Here is an 18561-nt window from a genome sequence, read left to right as displayed (position 1 = left end):
CCAGCATTTTGTGTCTATCTTCCCGTCTAAACCTTTCCTATCCATGTACCTGTCCAAATATATTTTAAATTATGTTATAGTATCTGCCTCAACTACCCCTCTGGCAGCTCATGCCATATATCCAGCACCCTCTGAATACAAAATTCACTCTTAAGTTCCTATTAAATCTTTCCCCTCTCACTGCTGTGAATTCTTCATGCTCACCTTAAAGGCAACACTCCGAGTCTCTTAGAAATTAAACCAAAGCTACTATAAAGTTCAAAATCTGTTAAATTGCACAGTAATGTCGTGTTGCAATAATATATGCCTGCAGAACTAAGCCAGAGGTTGGTGGGTGTATGGAACGAGCTGCCAGAGGTTGGTGGGTTTATGGAACGAGCTGCTAGAAAAGGTAATTGAGGCAGGTACTATAACCATTTGAAAGACACTTGGACGAGTACATGGAAAGGAAAGGTTTTGAGGGATATGGGCCAACTGGGGGGAGATGGGACGAGTGTAGATGGGGCATCTTGGTCAGCATGTACAAGTTGGGCTGTTTCCGTGCTGTATGGCTTTATGACACAGCTATCCAGAATACCAATGCGCCAAATCCAAATCCCATCACTCCAGATGGGAAACTTAATTTCAGATAATTAACTGAATGTAATTAAATAATGGTGAGCAGGTAATTAATGGTTGTTTAAAAAATCCCTTTGACTCATGAATGACCTGTAGGGAAATAAATCCACTGCTCACAATGGCACAGTGGTGCAGCGGTAAAGTTGCTGCCTCACAGCACCAGAGACCCGGGTTCGATCCTGAGCACAGGTACTGTCTGTTGGGAGTTTATACTTTCTCCCTATGACTGTATAGATTTTCTCCAGGTGCTCCGGTTTCCTCCCACACTCCAAAGACATGTAGGTCCGTTAGTTAATTGGCATCTGTAAATTGTCCCTAGTGTGCAATATAGAACGAGTGTTTGGGCGATCGCTGTTCGGCATGAACTCGGTGGGCTAAAGCGCCTATTTCTATGCAGTATCTCTAAACTAAACTAAACCTGATCCATCTGGCTTTGATTTGTTTTTTTCATACCTTTCATTCATTTGTTCTTTGTACCTTTTCATATCTCTAGTTTCCCTCTCCCCTGACACACAGGTCTCAACCCGAAATGCCACCTATTCCTTTTCGCCAGAGATGCTGCATATCCCGCAGAGTTGCTCCAGCATTTTGTGTGTCTTCAGCTGGGTTGGCTTACACGTGTCTCCAGGAAGACAACTAAAATTGATCTACACTGTGAAAAGGCTAACCTTGCCTCTCGGTTTGAGAAACTGTTATAAATGGAAAAGAAAAGCAACATTGAGAGTGGGCAGGTACACAAAATTGCTGGGGAAACTCAGCGGGTGCAGCAGCATCTATGGAGCGAAGGAAATAGGCGACGTTTCGGGCCGAAACCCTTCTTCAGACCTTGAGAGTATATTGAGAGAATAACATTGAGAGTGGGCATATTATTAAACATGTGAGGTGTAATAGCGCCACCTTTGGTTGGAGGATTGTAAATGATTGAATAAACCACAGTGCAGCTGTGCAGTGATGTTCTGGTCAGCAGTGAGTTAACTTGTTATTCTGTGTCTGAGCTCAAGATATCACATGAGGTACAGTATAATCTGTATTTCGAGAGGCAAAGGAACCAAATTCCATCACGGCGGATTTGTTAAAGGAAGATCAGACCTGCGTAGAACACAAATTGCTGGATTAGCTCAGCGGGTCAGGCAGCATCTGGAGGAACAAACAGATGACATTTCGGGTTGAAACAGCCATAGAAACATCCACCCAGAGGAAAGGATGAAGCATTTTAAATTGATCAAAGTTGATCAGAATCCAGACACAAAGTGCTGGAGTAACTCAGCAGGTCAGGCAGCATCTCTGAAGAACATGGATAGGTGATTTTTCTGGTTGGGGTCCTTCTTCAGACTCTAAAGAAAGGTTCCAATTCCAATCTACCCATATTCTCCGGAGATGCTGCCTGACCCGTCAAGTTACTCCAGCACTTTGTGCCTTTTTTTGTAAACTAACATCTGCAGTCCCTCGTATCGAGTCATAGAGTCTGACAGCGTGGAAACAGGCCCATCGGCATAACTTGCTCACAATGACCAACATGCCAAAACTACACTGGTCCCACCTGCCTGCATTTGGCCCATATCACTCTCAACCCATCCTATCCATGTACCTGTCTCAATGTTTCTTAAACGATTCAACAGTACCTATCTCAAGAAATAATCATCTTACATTTCCAGAAATTAACATGGGCATACTATATACTGTGATTTAAATTTAACTTAAACTTGTTAAAAAAAAACATTGAAAAGAGGAGAAGCCAAGGTTGAGATAGTGTCTATCTCAAGAATTAATCCATCTTAAATTTCCAGAAATTAACATGGGCAATCTATAGGTTCATTTAGATTTAGCATGAACTTGTTCGAAAATAATGTTGAAAAGAGGAGAAGCCTACGGATCAGATCTTCGCCAAACTGGTGTTGTCCGATGTGTTCGAAGAACGATGAGAGAACAGGCAGCAGTGCCACTGTGGTGTAATTGATGATCTGGGTCACTCCCTTCGGCTGTGTCCTGGTGTGAGTGAACTGACCCAGTTTGAGATTCTCGATGGTTTTTTCCAAATCTTCCGCTGCGCTTTCGAAGAACGTCCGCAAAGCCAACTTGACAGACTCCAGGCCGGTTTTCATCAAGGTTCTGTGCAAATCAAAACACCCCATTTAGACCTGGAGAAGAGGCAGCCACAGCCTGCTGAGTCTTTGAGTCCTAAAGTGCTCCTCTTCCTTTATAAAATAAAATTCCTTTGTGGTGCGGTCACATCTAGAAATACATTGTGTCTGAAAATCATTGTTAAATGGCAACCCTTCGATTGGGAAGAACAAGATTATTCTTGCGTGAAGCGATATTCAGTTGTGGCTTGTGGCATGAGTGACGTGCATTGCTTAGGAAAACAAGTTCATGGCATTTCCTCCACCAACTTTCCTCCTGCGCAGCTAACGGAGGAAACTAATTAGATCAATGATGCACTTTCCGACTTCTTTTCTAAGGTACAGAGAGACCCTGTTTAACACGGACACTGAGGAGCCCATGGTCCAGCTGAACCCATTGTACCATTTCTCTGCTGAAAGCATTGTTACCAGTTTATCTAAAAAATCTCTGGATTGAATAGTTTGAATCACTGGATTGAATAGGGCAGCACAGTGGTCCAGCGGTAGAGTTGCTGCCTTACAGCATCAGAGACCCGGGTTCAATCCTGACTACCTGTGCTGTCTATACAGATTTGCATGTTCTCCCCGTGATCACATGGGTTTTCTCCGGGTGCGCTCCAACAACGTACAGGTATGTAGGTTAATTGGCTTTGGTAAAAAAATAATTGTAAATTGTGCCTCGCATTTAGGATGGTGCTGGTGTACGGGTGATCGCTGGTCAGTGGCCGAAGGACCTGTTTCCGCGCTGTATCACTAAACGAAACTAAATGTTTACCTGGCATCCAAGGTCTGGCCCAATATGTGAAGACAGTTTACAATTGATGTTGCGTCACTCCCTGCATTAAAGAACAAGATTGATTTAAAACTCCAGGGCAGAATGGGGCATGCATTGAGGTGCTCTCCAAAACCATTCTAAGCACAAGACACATGGCAATAAATAATATTAACTCTGCAGCAAAACAGCTACGTACCAAACAAATACCACAACTGGTAAGTTTGCACCTGCAGCCTTTCACTCAGTAAAATACCAGTATGAGGAAGCTGCAGCCACATTTGAGGGTGGGTGCAGCATGAAGCTACATGCAGCTTGAATCAAAACCTTTTGGGAGTAATGGCACAGAAGGATGGTATTCAACCTGTAGTTCCAAAGTTAAAGGCAGAGATTGGGTAACATCATTTGAAATTCCACTCAAATGTACTTGCTTGTTTACCAGTTGCAAATCCAGGAGCAGGTTTGAGTGAATGAGTTATAGATACAGACATGGGATTCTGGTGAAGTGGATGGAAATCTAGTCACAGATAATGTTAATGCTAAGTAACTGCAACTTCTAAACAAAATGTGACAAAGAGCAGAAAATATTTGAACAGGTACACACTTAGTAAAAAATTATGGTCCACATTTGTCGACATTTGGTATGAAGAGCAACAACTATGTATTTGCACTGCTTCTGAAGCACAGTTCTATTGAACATAATCATGGCTGATCTATTTTTCCTTCTCATCCCCATTCTCCTGCCTTCTCCCCATAAACTCTTACCAATCAAGAACCTGTCAATCTCCGTTTTAAAAATACCCAAAGCCGATTGTGGCAATGAATTCTACAGATTCACCACCCGCTGGCTGAAGAAATTCCTCCATCACCTTTCTACGTACTTTTATTCTGAGACTGTGCTCAATGAAATCACCCCCCCCTTTATAAATAAGGTATATTTATACCTAATGAAACCAAAAACTGATTCCAATCGCACAAATACTTGGAAGACTGAGACACAATGGCAGTCACTAATAATAGCTTCCATCACTCAGCTGAATAAAATATTTCACCGTCAGATGATCAGCTTATTGATAAGAAGTCTAAATTTCAAAGAACCATCACAATCAGATATCAGTCGCAAAGACAGGGACTAGCTGAAGCATAGGCAAGGCACAGCACCTGGAGAAAGTGACAGAGTTACTGGAAGAACAGGGTACAGGATGCAAAGGATAGACTTCAAAGCAAAAATTAATTTTTCAAAGCAATTCTTCAAAGGTATTCTTCAAAGTAAAAATTAAAACGTGCAAAACTCTCCACGCTAAAGGCCAAATAACAACGCGTGCACATGGTAAGACAACAATAGGTGGCCATGCTTCATTCATTCATGCTGTTGCTTACCAAACAGTGATATCCTATATCTGACAAGCACTCCGAGTTTGCAGAAGAGGCTGAAGTAGAGAGGGGAGGGTGGGGAAATAAGGACAGAGGGGGAAGGAAAACAGAAGAAGGAAACAGCTGAAACAAAAGCCTACTCAGTGAAGAGAACATCATGAAAAAAAAGTAAACTCTAAATAAACAGCAAGGAACCATCACAGAATTTTGGAGAAATGTTGCTGAGTCTGTAACACAAGAACACAAGAGATAAGCAAATCCCAAGGAAAGCCAAAAGCAAAGCTCTAATTAAAATGATACAAGTAGGTCTGGTGAAACAAGGAACTGCAGATGCTGGTTAATATACAAAAACACACAAAGTGCAGGAGTAACTCAGTGGATCAGGCATCATCTCTGGAGAACATGGATAGGTGACGTTTTGGGTCAAGGTATCTTCTTAGTCTGCTTGAAGCGTCTGTAGGAGGATCTTGACCCGAAACATCACCTATCCATGTTCTCCAGAGATGCTGCCTCACCTGCTGAGTTACTCCAGCACTTTGTATCCTTTCAAGCAGGTCTGTTAGTAAACTTAAGTTTATTAAAGAAAGAGAATGTGTAATTTTGCCTTGACTCATTGAAATTTCACACCAATTGTACTCAATATTAATCAGATGGATTAATGACATAATTTTAACTTACATTTTTTTTCCCAACACACAATTAATTACCTTAATTTCCCCAAACTTCAAATGCACCAATGTTAACTATCATTACACATTATTCAATGACATAATTAGGATATGAGTGACCTGTCCCAAACTGATTGCCAATGTCCAGTACAACCGGCTGTTAAATGAAATGAGGATGAGGGCAGGTCTTTCCCTCTCCTTACTGCCTCTGGAGAACTCCTTGACCTTTGCCCTGCACTTCTCATCCACCAACTGCCCAAGATCAAAACTTCCACTCATGCAAACGCAAGTTAAATTCCTCTCTTTTTTCATGTCTTTGGGGAATTTCCTTCCATTACAAGTCTTTGAGTTCAGAGTAGTTGGGGCAGCACAGTGGCACGGCAGTAGAATTGCTGCCTGACAGCGCCAGAGACACAGGCTCGATGCTGACCACAGATGTTGTCTGTATGGAATATGTACGTTCTCGCCCCCGTGACCGTGTGGGTTTTCTTCGTGGCAACCGGTGTTGATAACACCTATTCTACATTGAATAGTCAAGAGTGTTTTATTGTCACATGTTCCGAAACAGAACAATGATATTCTTACTTGCAGCAGCACAACAGATATGTAAACCATAGAGTGTATAGGAAAGAACTACAGATGCTGGTTTATACCGAAGATAAACACAAAGTGCCGGAGTAATTCAGAGGGTCAGGCAGCATCTCTGGAGAAAAGGAATAGGTGACATTTAGAAGGATTCTGATCTGAAATGCTACTTCTACTTTTCTCCAGAGATGCTCCAGCATTTTATTTAAGAAGGAACTGCAGATGCTGGAAAATCGAAGATACACAAAAATGCTGGAAAAATTAAGCGGGTGCAGCAGCATCTATGGAGCGAGGGAAATAGGCAACGTTTCGGGCCGACCCGTTGCCTATTTCCTTCGCTCCATAGATGCTGCTGCACCCGCTGAGTTTCTCCAGCATTTGTGTACCTCCAGCATTTTATGTCTATCTTTGGTGTAAACATAGTACTCTGTATATAGTACATAGGATTTCCAGTTAGTTCTTTGTCACCTCTGTGAGAAAAGGCTGGAAATCCAAGTCCCTCTCCAGAGGCAAGGTGCAATTTAGAATGCACTCCTGAATGTTGCAGGGACAAAACGATACCAATGCCTTTCCAGGCCTGTTCCATCATTCAATACAATCGTCGCTAGTATGCCCTGTATAGTTGATTAATAAATTGTCCTATTTCCCTCATTCTGTTTCCCTCATACTGGAAGAATACTACGCCACTACCTTACCGGTGAAATACAAAGGAGAGTCCCTGCACACCTGTTTAATAAATTGACCTATTTCCCTCTTGTGATTTCTTCCATTAAAATTATTGAACTTCTACCAAATCCTCTCGCTAGATGGCACTCTGATCACATGGTACAGAAATGACTGCCATGAATCAGCCTCTGCTTGGAAGTGCAAGGGTTTAAATTACAATTAAATTGGGATGTCTGCAAAAAAAACCTTGCAAAATGATATAAAGATCCATTCAACATGTAGGTGGCACAGTGGCGCAACGGTAGAATTGCTGCCTTACAGTGCCAGAGACCTGGGTTCGATCCTGACCATGGGTGCTGTCTGTACGTAGTTTGTACGTTCTCCCCGTGACCACACAGGTTTTCTCCAGATGCTCCGGTTTCCTCCCACATTCCAAAGATGTACAAGTTGGTAAGTAAATTGGCTTTGGTAAAGATTATAAATTGTCCCTAGTGTGTAGGATGGTGCTAGTGTACGGGGTGATCGCTGGTGGGCACGGACTCGGTGGGCTGAAGGGTATGTTTCCATGCTGTATCTCTAAACTAAACTAAATTACTAGCCGATTTAACATAACCAAACTCATATTTGTCCAAACACAGTTCCATATTAATGCATAGATTCTAATTCTAATTGCAAAGCATAATGCAGGTTCTTTTTTTGACTATAATGTGACTGTAAATATGAATAGCTGTAGGTTTACATGCAAATCAAAATGGAATAAGGAACATCCAAATACATAAACGTTAAAAATGGGCGGCACAGTGGCACAGCAGTAGAGTTGCTGCCTTACAGCGCCAGAGACTTGGGTTCTATTATGACTATGGATGCTGTCTGTATGGAGTTTGTACATTCTCCCTGTGACCGCGTGGGTTTTTGCCAGGTGCTCTGGTTTCCTCCCACATTCCAAAGACGTGCTGGTTCGTAATTGGCTTCTGTAAATTGGCCCTGGTGTGTCGGATAGAACTAGTGTACGGCTGATCGTCAGTCGGCTTGGACTCAGTGGGTCAAAGGGCATGTTTTCATGCTGTATCTCTAAGACTAATGGCTGCCAGAACTGATCATGGTTTATTATTAGGGATGTAAAATAAATGTGGCACCAGGCATATTTTGATTTGCCTAGTGCCACATTCTAAGCCAATATGTGACCATATTAGCTTAGAATTTCTAATCCTTTATGCTACTGAGTAAAGTTTAGACTTGTGGTTTAGGTTTAGAGGGCTATGGGCCAAATGTAGATAGGTAGGACTAATGTAGATGGGGCATCCTGTTCAGCGTGGGCATGTGGACCAAAGGGTCGATTTCCATCTGAAGGGTCGGACTCTTATCTGTTGTAGATGGGTGGTTGATTGTCACTGCACATGCTGTGTTACTTATGACTAAATGTCCCATCTTGTCAAATTTGAACTACAATACAACAATACAATACAATTTTATTTGTCATTTGAACCTCGTTGAGGTCCAAATGAAATGTTGTTTCTGCAGTCATACATACAAAAAGAAAAAGACCCAAGACACAACACAATTTACACAGACAGCGAGGAGGAGATGCGCTGTGATGGAAGGCAAAAAATGTATCTCTCCCCTGCACTCCCCTCTCCCCCCCGATGTCAGAGTCAAAGCCCCCGGCGGGCGATGGTAATTGTCCCGCGGCCATTAAAGCCACGCCGGGTGATGCAAGGCCACGCTCCGGGTCTTGTTGTTGGAGCCCCCGGCGGGCGCTAGCAAAATCCCGCAGCCATTCCAAGCCGCGCGGGGCGGTGATGTAAGGCCCCGCTCCAGGTAATCTTCAACCCCGCAACTCGGGCGGGAAAAGTCGCCGTTGCGGAAGCCCCGAAAAGCGGTCTCCCAGCAGGGACCCGTGGGCTCCCGGTGCTCCTGTCTGCCAGACCTGCGGTTGGAGCCTCCGAATCTCCGGGGGTCGGGTCGCAGCAGCGCGCCACCACCGCTCCGAACTCGGCCAGCTCCATGATGGTGAGTAGGTCCGCAGCTCCGCGACTGGAGCCCCAGGTCGTTCCTGCCGGAGGCCGCTCCACGTTGCAGCCCCAACGACAACGGAGACCCGACAAAGAAAAGGTCGGGTCTCCCGTGCAGGGGAAAGATTTTAAAGTTTCCCCACCCCCCCCCCCCCGCCCCCACACACATACCCCGTCAAAACAAATAAAATAAAAACTACATTAAAACGAGACAGAAAATAATAAAAAGACAGACAGACTGCAGAGGCCGCTGCGACGTGAGTCGCGCCGCCCACCGGAAATGTGTGTGTTAATGAACTAACCTGAAAAATGACCATCAATAAAACATTCCCCTCCACTTCCCACCCCACTACTTACTTTAGTTTAGTTTAGTCTCAGTTTAGAGACAGCGTGGAAACAGGCCCTTCAGTCCACCGAGTCCACACTGACCATCAATCACACAGGCACTAGTTCCATGTTTTGCCAGTTTTGCATTAGGGACAATTTATAGAAGCCAATTAACCTACAAACCTGAGTTACACAAAATTGCTGGGGAAACTCAGCGGGTGCAGCAGCATCTATGGAGCGAAGGAAATAGGCGACGTTTCGGGCCGAAACCCTTCTTCAGACCCTACCTACAAACCTGTATGTCTTTGGAATATGGGAGGAAAATAGAGCGCCTGGATAAAACCCACGTGGTCACAGGGAGAATGTACAAATTCCGTACAGACAGCGCCCATAGTCTGGATCGAAAGTGGGTCCCTGGCACTGCGAGGCAGCAACTCTACCACTGCGCCACCGTGCTGCCTCCAAACATAGACTGCGATGCACATTCAAACATTACCTTGTTACCATCTCCTTTTCTTTGTTGGATGCATGCCCTCCACTGCTCATCAGGCTGCTTGCAGTCGACAGGAAGTACAGACGATGGTTCTTAAAATATTGGTCAATTAAAGGAAGAACGACCTGCAAATAAGAAGAACATACAGTACATGTCAAACCACAGATCATAATTTTCCATTTTATTTTCTTGCCTCATTGATGCCTCTGGTTGCTTAAGTATTCTCTGCATCACCGGCTTTGACCTCCCCACCATCGAAGGGATCTATCGTAGTCGCTGCCTCAAAAAGGCAGCCAACATCATTAAAGACCCACACCATCCTGGCCACACACTCATTTCACTATTGCCATCAGGAAGAAGGTACAGGAGCCTGAAAACTGTAACGTCCAGGTTCAGGAACAGTTTCTTCCATCAGGCTATTAAACACAACAATGAATAAGCTCTGAGCTCTGAACTGCAAAATACTCTATTATTATTTGTATTTGCACTATATTTGTTATTTATTGAACTTTTTCTTTTTTTCCCCATTATGTACTATGCTTACATATTCACATATTCTGTTGTGTTGCAGCAAGTAAGAATTTCATTGTTCCATCCGGGACATATGACAATAAACCACTCTTGACTTGACTCTTGTAACGTCTGCCTTAATTTCAGGACTCTTGCTTCTGCAGACACATTCCACTATTCTGATGGTCACTGGCGGGCGATGGCCTGTAGAGGGGGCTGCAGAGTCCAACCCCTGCTCATCCCCCGATGACCAGACAACCAGAGGGGAGTGAGCCGGCGGATGCACGAGTAAGGGCCGGTAGGAGGGTGAACCGGGGTCTTACCCTTCGCACCCTCAAGGTCGGCTGCTGGAGGCACTCCCCGGGACACAAAGGCTGAAGGTGGCCGGGCAAGGAGAGGGACGACGGTTCGCTGGATGATCCGGATGAAGGCGACGGCTGGAGCAGCCTGGGGGTCACCTGGATCGGGCGCCGATCAGGAGACGGGACTGAACAAATGGCGCCAAAATCTGGCAACTCTTGCATGCGGGCTCAGTGGACTATTCCTGTATACTTTGTACTAATTGGGGGTTGTGCTTAAGTATGGCTATACTTTATTGAACTGTATGGAAAAATAAATATTGCTGTGCATTTGTACATGTGAAAATAAAGCGGCATTGGTATGAAGACTGGTCGTGTTGCGGATAATGTGTAAGCTTAACGAAGGGTACAGCAGGATATATATATATGAGACAGTGTTGGGCAGAGCCATGACAAACAGAAATAAATGCCAACAAGTGAAATGGCGTTAAAGATTATCAACTCTTTGCTTGCTCTTCCCTGAGAAGGGTCTATGATGTAGTTGAGTTTGACCTGATTGTATCTATGTATGGAATATCTGATCTGATTGGACAGTAGGCAAAACAAAGCTTTTCACTGTACCGCAGTATATGTGACAATAATAAACCTGAAATAGATTGCAACTTTTCCCCTCAAAACACAGTACCTTGGCAAAGAACTTGATTTCCTGTTCATGCACAAATTTTTCACCTCTTGTTGTGCAACAGAGATCTGGAAGCGAGGGCAAAATCAAGCAATGAGACACAGCAGCCATGAACATAACCAAGTGTCAGAAGCAGAATTGGAATTTGTAAAATTAGAAACAATGCGAACAGTCCAGGAACAATAGCAAGCACAAATGTGGCATATGAAATAAACAGAATAGAGACAGGCACAATCACATTTTTATGCAGAAATATTTTACTCTTGGTAATTGGAAGTTGATTGAAAGTTGCAGTGATTTCTGTTTTCAGAACGATATTATTTCCTTCTTCTGATTGATCTCCCAGGTTTATGCAACACCCACGATAGGAAAAAAAGGTGGGAACTGGTAGAAGGAACGTGATCTGTGGCAGAATTCTCAGACAACCTACAGTCCTCTCGGCTTTTCCACTGGAATTGGATCTCCACCTCACCTGTCTATTCCCATGAGAATTCCTCCAATGCTCCAGGCGTTTGACTTGCTAGGTGAGGTGAAGATGCAATTCTAGTGGAAATAGACTGCTCCCTGATGTCCTGTATCAGCTTATCTCAGTCACAATCTTCAGGCTATTGAACACTACAAGCTCCAACTGAACTCTGAACTACAAACTCCCTCGATTGTAGTAGGGACTTTTTTTGTCTTTGTATTATATTGTTTGTTTGTTTTTATGTATTGAATTTGTTGTTTATTATGGTATCTATTGAGTACTATGTTTACATGTCTGTTGTGCTGCTGCAAGTAAGAAATTCATTGTTCTATTTCGGGACATATGACAATAAAGGGCCTGTCCCACTTACGTGTCCTTGGCACGCAAATTACGTGACCTCGTGGTCGCGTTGAGGAGCACGGGCATCGTGTGGCCGCGCGGGGCCGGTCCCACTGAGAAGCGCGGAGGGGTATGTAGTTGTACGCGACATCGCGCGGGGCTCCGAAATTTTTGTAGGGAATGAAATCTTCGCGCGCCAACGGCCTGTCGCGGAACTGACGGCCAAAGTGGGACAGGCCCAAGACCCTGGCGCAATGCAACGTCACGTCTCACCTTCAATAGCAGCAGAAGCAGGCAAACGATCGCCGAACTCAGCCTGGGGCTCACGGCCGTTGAGGTCCGGATCCGCCCCCTCTTCTACTCACAGAGCGGGGCCAAGAAAATTGAAGATAGACACAAAATGCTGGAGTAACTCAGCGGGACCGGCAGCATCTCTGGAGAGAAGGACTGGGTGACGTTTCGGGTCAAGACCCTTCTTTCAGACTGAAGAAGAGTCTCGACCCGAAACGTCACCCATTCCTTCTCTCCGGAGATGCTGCCGGTCCCGCTGAGTTACTCCGGCATTCTGCGTCCATCTTCAAATGACATCACGCGCTCCAGATGGCTGTGCGGTCGAATGAAGTCACGCGCGACCTTCAAGGGACCGTCGAGGCTCAACGCGACCACAAGGTCGCGTAATTAGCATGCCAAGGACACGTAAGTGGGACAGGGGCTTAAAACACTCTTGACTCGTGGAAATTTTGGGAATGTCTATGGTGGGATTATGGTTGTTCATGGCAGGATTTGAACTGGTGTTCCTGGATCAACTGCGCAGATATATGGAAAATGGTGCGTCAACTTAAACACACTTCCCAGATCATCTACACTACCCCATTGTTCTTCATGTAAGTCTCCTCTGAGTATTCTTCCACGACAGGTACATCTCTCAAGTATGGCAGAACCCAAGGGGCGGAAGAGTGGCACAGCAGCAGAGTTGCTGCCATACAGCGCCAGAGACCAGGGTTCGATCCTGACCATAGGTGCTGTCTGTACGGACTTTGCATGTTCTCGCTGTGACTGTGTAGGTTTTCTCCGGGCACTCCAGTTTCCTCCCACACTCCAAACACATGCAGGTTTGTAGGTTAATCGGCCTCAGTAAATTGTAAATTGTCCCTGTTGTGTAGGATAGGGTTAGTGTATGGGGTGATCGCCAGTTGTCACAGCCCCGGTGGGCCAATGGGCCTGTTTCCCTGCTCTATCTCTACAGTAAAATCGAAAGTAAAAATGAGCATGAAATCACCGCTCCCATTTGGAATCTGATATGTTCATAACAGGTCAATGTGGACTTTACCAAACTGCAGAATGTAGTTATGAGCCTGGTCAACATATTTGATGAGTTGCTGAAGAAAGCTGTAGGCAAATCTCTTTTCAATGGATGGTGTATCCAACTCCATGTCTTTTAAACCCCTGGGGGGACATAAACAAACTCCAGTTAGAAAATCCTACTTAGTAGAATAACCAGTCATTTAAATGAAAAGGGCACAAACTTCTGGAGTAACTCCGTGGGACAGGCAGCAGCATCTCTGGAGAACATGGATAGGTGACGTTTCAAGTCGGGACTCTTTTTAGTTTAGTTTAGAGATACAGCATGGAAACAGGCCCTTCGGCTCACCGCGTCCGCGCCAACAAGCAATCCCCACACACCAGCACTATCTTACACACACCTGGGACAATTTACAATTATACCAAACCAATTAACCTACAAACCTGTACGTCTTTGGAGTGTGGGAGGAAACTAGAGATCCCGGACAAAACCCACGCAGGTCACGGGGAGAACGTGCAAACTCCATACAGACAGCACCCATAGTCAGGATTGAATCCGGGTCACTGGCGCTGTAAGGCAGCAACGCTACCACTGCGCCACTGTGCGACCCAATACCTTTTCTTCAAAATAGTCAGAAGAAGGGTCTTGACCTGAAACATCACTTATACATGTCCCCTGCCTGACCCACTGAGTTACTCCAGCACTTTGTGTCCTTTCGTATAAACCATCAAAAAGTGGCTACTGTCCATGATATTACTGGGTTGTATGCAAAACAAAGCGTTTAACTGTGACAATAAAGTTAATTAACTTTGCACATAAACTACATATACTGATACTGAAGCCTTCCCTAAGCTGCCCTTCGTACCTTGAGACTGCATAGCCATTGATCTGCAGGAACTTGAGGATTTCCTGTGCTTTCTCCCGGTCTTTGGCTTTCTCTTTGGCTGTTAGTGTGTCATAGGGTACCAGCAATGGGTGGTTTCCTCCTCCTGAGTGTAAGACAATGAACAGAAGGATCAAAAATCTGAGGCTCCATTGCCATCTTTCCCCCTTCCTAATACATCAAGGAAACAGGCTCTTCAGCCCATCGAGTCCACGCAGACCATCGGTCACCCGTTCACACTAGTTCTATGTTATCCAACTTTCTCATCCACTCCCTACACATTAGGAGCAATATACAGAGGCCAATTACTCCCACACCCCTTTGGGATGTGGGAGGAAACCGGAGCACCTGGAGGAAACCCACGTGGTCACAGGAGAACAATTTTTTAGAGATAATAATATGGTAAAATAGTTAGTAAAGAAATGTTATTCATTCGATAAGTTTCAATGAGGTCCCCCCTCATCTTTCTAAACTCCAGCGAGCAAGATGAGGGGGAACCTCATTTAAACTTACCGAATAGTGAAAGGCCTGGATAGAGTGAATGTGGAGAGGATGTTTCCACTAGTGGGTGAGTCTAGGACCAGAGAACATAGCCTCAGTATAAAAGGACGGACCTTTAGAAAGGAGATGAAGAGGAATTTATTTAGTCAGAGAGTGCCTCTGCGACAGTCAGACTGTCGTGGAGGCCAAGTTAATGAATATTTTTAAGGTGGAGGTTGATAGATTCTTGATTAGTAAAGTTGTCAGGGGTTATGGGGAGAAGGCAGGAGACTGGGGTTGAGAGGGAAAGATAGATCAGCCACGATTGAATGGCAGAGTAGACTTGAATGGCCTAATTCTGCTCGAATAACATGAACATGAAGAAAGCAGAGACACAGCCATTTCGGGAGTGCGATTTGCGACTGCAAAGTCTAACATCACTGTGGCGAATTTACTTTCATAAGTTCATAAGTGAAACAAAAACATTCAGAAGGCAGCACAATAGCACAGGGGGTAGAGCCGCTGCCTCACAGCTCCAGCATCCCAGGTTTAATCCCCACCTCACCCAGAAGACCTGCAAAGTCAATTCAGCACAATGATGTTGCATTCCCAAATCACACTCCCAAAATAGCTGTGTCTCTACTTTCTTTGTGAATCGATGTTATTATTTTCCCTTCAATGCGTGTGTACATTCTCCATTGACTTGTCAAGGATTCGTTGTGGAAAAGTAAAATGTTGGGAATGCAAAACATTGTGTTCGATTCTGACCTCGGCTGCTGTCTGTGTGGAGTTTGCATGTTCTCCTACTTATCCTTGGACCGTGATCCCACAGACGAGCACCAGGCCTTAATCTCACACACCATTTCTGAATTCATCACTTCCGGCTGTCTGCCTTCCACCGCCTCCAACTTTATCGTTTCCCAGCCCCGCACAGCCCGGTTTTACCTTCTCCCCTTCCTCCTTTCCTCCGGGTGCTCCGGTTTACTCCCACAATTGGCTGCTGTAAATTGCCCCCACTGTGGAGGGGAGTGGGGAAAGATGATGGGAATATGGAGATAATAAAATGGGATGAATGAAGAATTAGTTTAAGTGAGTGGTTGAACGTCGACATGGACTCAGTAGACTGAAAGGTCTGTTTCCACGCTCTAACTTTCTTTGACATTGACTCTTTCAGTGATCAGATCCCAGGGTTATTTCCTTTCGAACAGGGATCACAGGCCAAATTGTGTGAAGAAGTTATGGAGGGGGCTTTTCCATAAGTTTCATGATCTGCCAAAGTGATGTGTTGATTGCAGCACACTGCCACAATCTTTGACAAGTCATAAGTTACTTTAAATTTTCACTTAAAATAACCAGAATGAGATCTGAATCATTAAAATCCTTTCAAATACGATAAGCTGACAGTAACCTAATGATAATACAACATGCATCATTACCTTTTGCTTCCAATTCGTTTTTCTTTTTCTTAGCCCAGATGTTGTGGTAGTTTTCAGCTAGAAGCTCTGCCATTGCCTGCAGTAAATTGCAAAGGAATGTCATCAAATGTCACCACTTTCAACGTTAAACTTTAGACATACGGCATTGGAAACGGGCCCTTCAGCCCACTTCAGTTCATGCTGACCAGCGATCACCTCGTACACTAGTACTAGTACTATCCTACATACTAGAGACAATTTATACTTTTTTTAATCAAAGCCAATTAATCGTGGCTTAGTTCGGCAACTTGAGCGCCCTGGAGAGGAAAAGACTACAAAAAGTAGTAAACACTGCCCAGTCCATCATCGGCTCTGACCTTCCTTCCATCGAGGGGATCTATCGCAGTCGCTGCCTCAAAAAGGCTGGCAGTATCATCAAAGACCCACACCATCCTGGCCACAGTCATCTCCCTGCTACCTTCAGGTAGAAGGTACAGGAGCCTGAAGACTGCAACAACCAGGTTCAGGAATAGCTACTTCCCCACAGCTACCAGGCTATTAAACTTGGCGCGGACAAAACTCTGAACATTAATAGCCCATTATCTGTGATTTACACTTTTTCAGTTTATTTATTCATGTGTGGATATATTTATATAATGGTATATGGACACACTGATCTGTTTTGTAGTCAATGCCTACTATGTTCTGTTGTGCTGAAGCAAAGCAAGAATTTCATTGTCCTATCAAGGACAATGAATTTCATTGTCCTATCAAGGACAATGAATTTCATTGTCCTATCAAGGACATGACAATAAACTCACTTGAACTTGAACTTGAACTACAAACCTGTGCATCTTTAAGTGTAGGAGGGAACCAGAGCACCCGGAGAAAACTCATGTGGTCACAGGGAGAACATAGAAACTCCATTCACCCATACTCAGGATGAAACCCTGGTCTTTGGCACCATAAGGCAGCAACTCCACTGCTACGCCATTGTGCCGCCCCAAAACACGATGACTAATTTCTGCAGAGGTGGAGATGGAGATACCTGTACTGATCGTTTACTAACCGCAATCCCGCTGCACCAAAATTGAATGTTGCCCCCCCTTACGGTGCTTTTAAAGGGCTAAGACCCTCTGTTGCAAATTTCAGTGCCTTCATGATGCTGGTGATTCAGCTTTACATACTTAATCACCACTTCTTCACAGGGTGGTAGGAGGGGGAGAGTGATGGGGGTTGGATCATCATTTAGGGAGGGTGGGTGGGGGGGGGTCAAGAGTCACGAGTGTTTTATTGTCATATGTCCCAAAACGGAACATTGACATTCTTACTTGCAGCAACACAACAATTATACAAACATTGTATTCTGTAACATCCACAATTAACAACAAAAAAGTTCAGTATATAATGTGTGTGTGTGTGTGTGTGTGTGCGTGCGCGCAAAGTAAAAAATAATACCCCCTAAGTCGATGTAGCTTGGAACGTGTTTGGAGGTTGTAGTGTTTAATAGCCTTTTAGTTGTAGGGAAGAAGTTGTTCCTGAAGTGGACGCTATAGTTTTTAGGCTCCTGTACCTCCTTCCCGATGGCAGGAGTGAAAAGACCAAGGAGGTGTGGGTCTCTGATGATGTTGGCTGCTTTTTTGAGTCAGCTACTCTTGTAGATCCTTTCGAAGGTGGGGTGAGGGCCATCGAAGAAGGGAGGGTTGTGGTCAGCCGTGGATATTGATAGGAGTGAGGCTCAGGAGATGGGAGAGGACTGGTTAGGATTGGAGATTGGTGGAGGATTGGAGATCCTCAGGTTGAGTTTGTGACCAAGAGATCAGGAACAGATGATGTGGAAAGTCAGGAAATCATCAAGGAATTAAACAGCTGGGGTGGCCGATCTGCATGGGCGTGGGGTTGGCGTGCACAGGGCAAAAGACCTGTGAGCAGGGTGGGGCAGGAAAGGATTGTGAGCCAACTTGGGGCAAGGTGTTTTTTACACAGAAGGTGCTGAATGCCTATAACTCTTGGAAGGAGCAGAATTAGGCCATTCGGCCATCGAGTCGGCTCTGCCATTCAATCATGGCTGATCTATCTTTCCCTCTTAAACTCATTCTCGAGCCTTATCCCCATAACCCCTGCCACCCTTACTAATCAAGAACATTGAATATCATTGGATGAAAAATAAGGGTGCGGTGGGTGTATGTAATCTGTCAATGCAAGACCCGTTGTAACAATCAATATGAAACGACAATTCAAAGCATAAGCACTGTAGTGCAATTTTTCTCGGGCACCGCAACACATTGCCTGAGAACCAACTGCAACGAGTAGAACTTACATGCAGGTCCCTGGAAAGCGAAACATTGCTCATATCGATGGGACGAGGACTATAACCATGAGCAGAGTCTATAGACACCTGAGCAATAAGCACAAATACATTTGTAACGGTAGGTACATAAACTCAGCAGATGTATACACCTCATGCCTCAATTGCAGTAAAGGGCAGCAAATGAAGAGGTCAAACTTAATTTTTAATTAGATCATAAGACGCAGGAACAGGATTAAGC

General features: G+C 44.6%; 1 protein-coding gene across 1 annotated transcript in view; it reads right to left on the bottom strand.

Moving 5' to 3' along the window:
• The window catches only part of ryr2 (ryanodine receptor 2), a 301683-nt gene that overhangs the window by 101692 nt on the left and 181430 nt on the right, over nt 1-18561 (bottom strand). The window contains 9 exon segments of the mRNA XM_033025458.1: nt 2489-2727; nt 3514-3574; nt 4891-4940; nt 9639-9760; nt 11130-11194; nt 13262-13377; nt 14100-14223; nt 16034-16109; nt 18333-18410. Of these exon segments, the coding sequence (XP_032881349.1) occupies nt 2489-2727; nt 3514-3574; nt 4891-4940; nt 9639-9760; nt 11130-11194; nt 13262-13377; nt 14100-14223; nt 16034-16109; nt 18333-18410 (931 nt within the window).

The sequence above is a fragment of the Amblyraja radiata genome, chromosome 8, assembly GCF_010909765.2.
Source record: "Amblyraja radiata isolate CabotCenter1 chromosome 8, sAmbRad1.1.pri, whole genome shotgun sequence".
Taxonomy (NCBI): domain Eukaryota; kingdom Metazoa; phylum Chordata; class Chondrichthyes; order Rajiformes; family Rajidae; genus Amblyraja; species Amblyraja radiata.
This window is presented reverse-complemented; position numbering and strand designations above follow the sequence as displayed.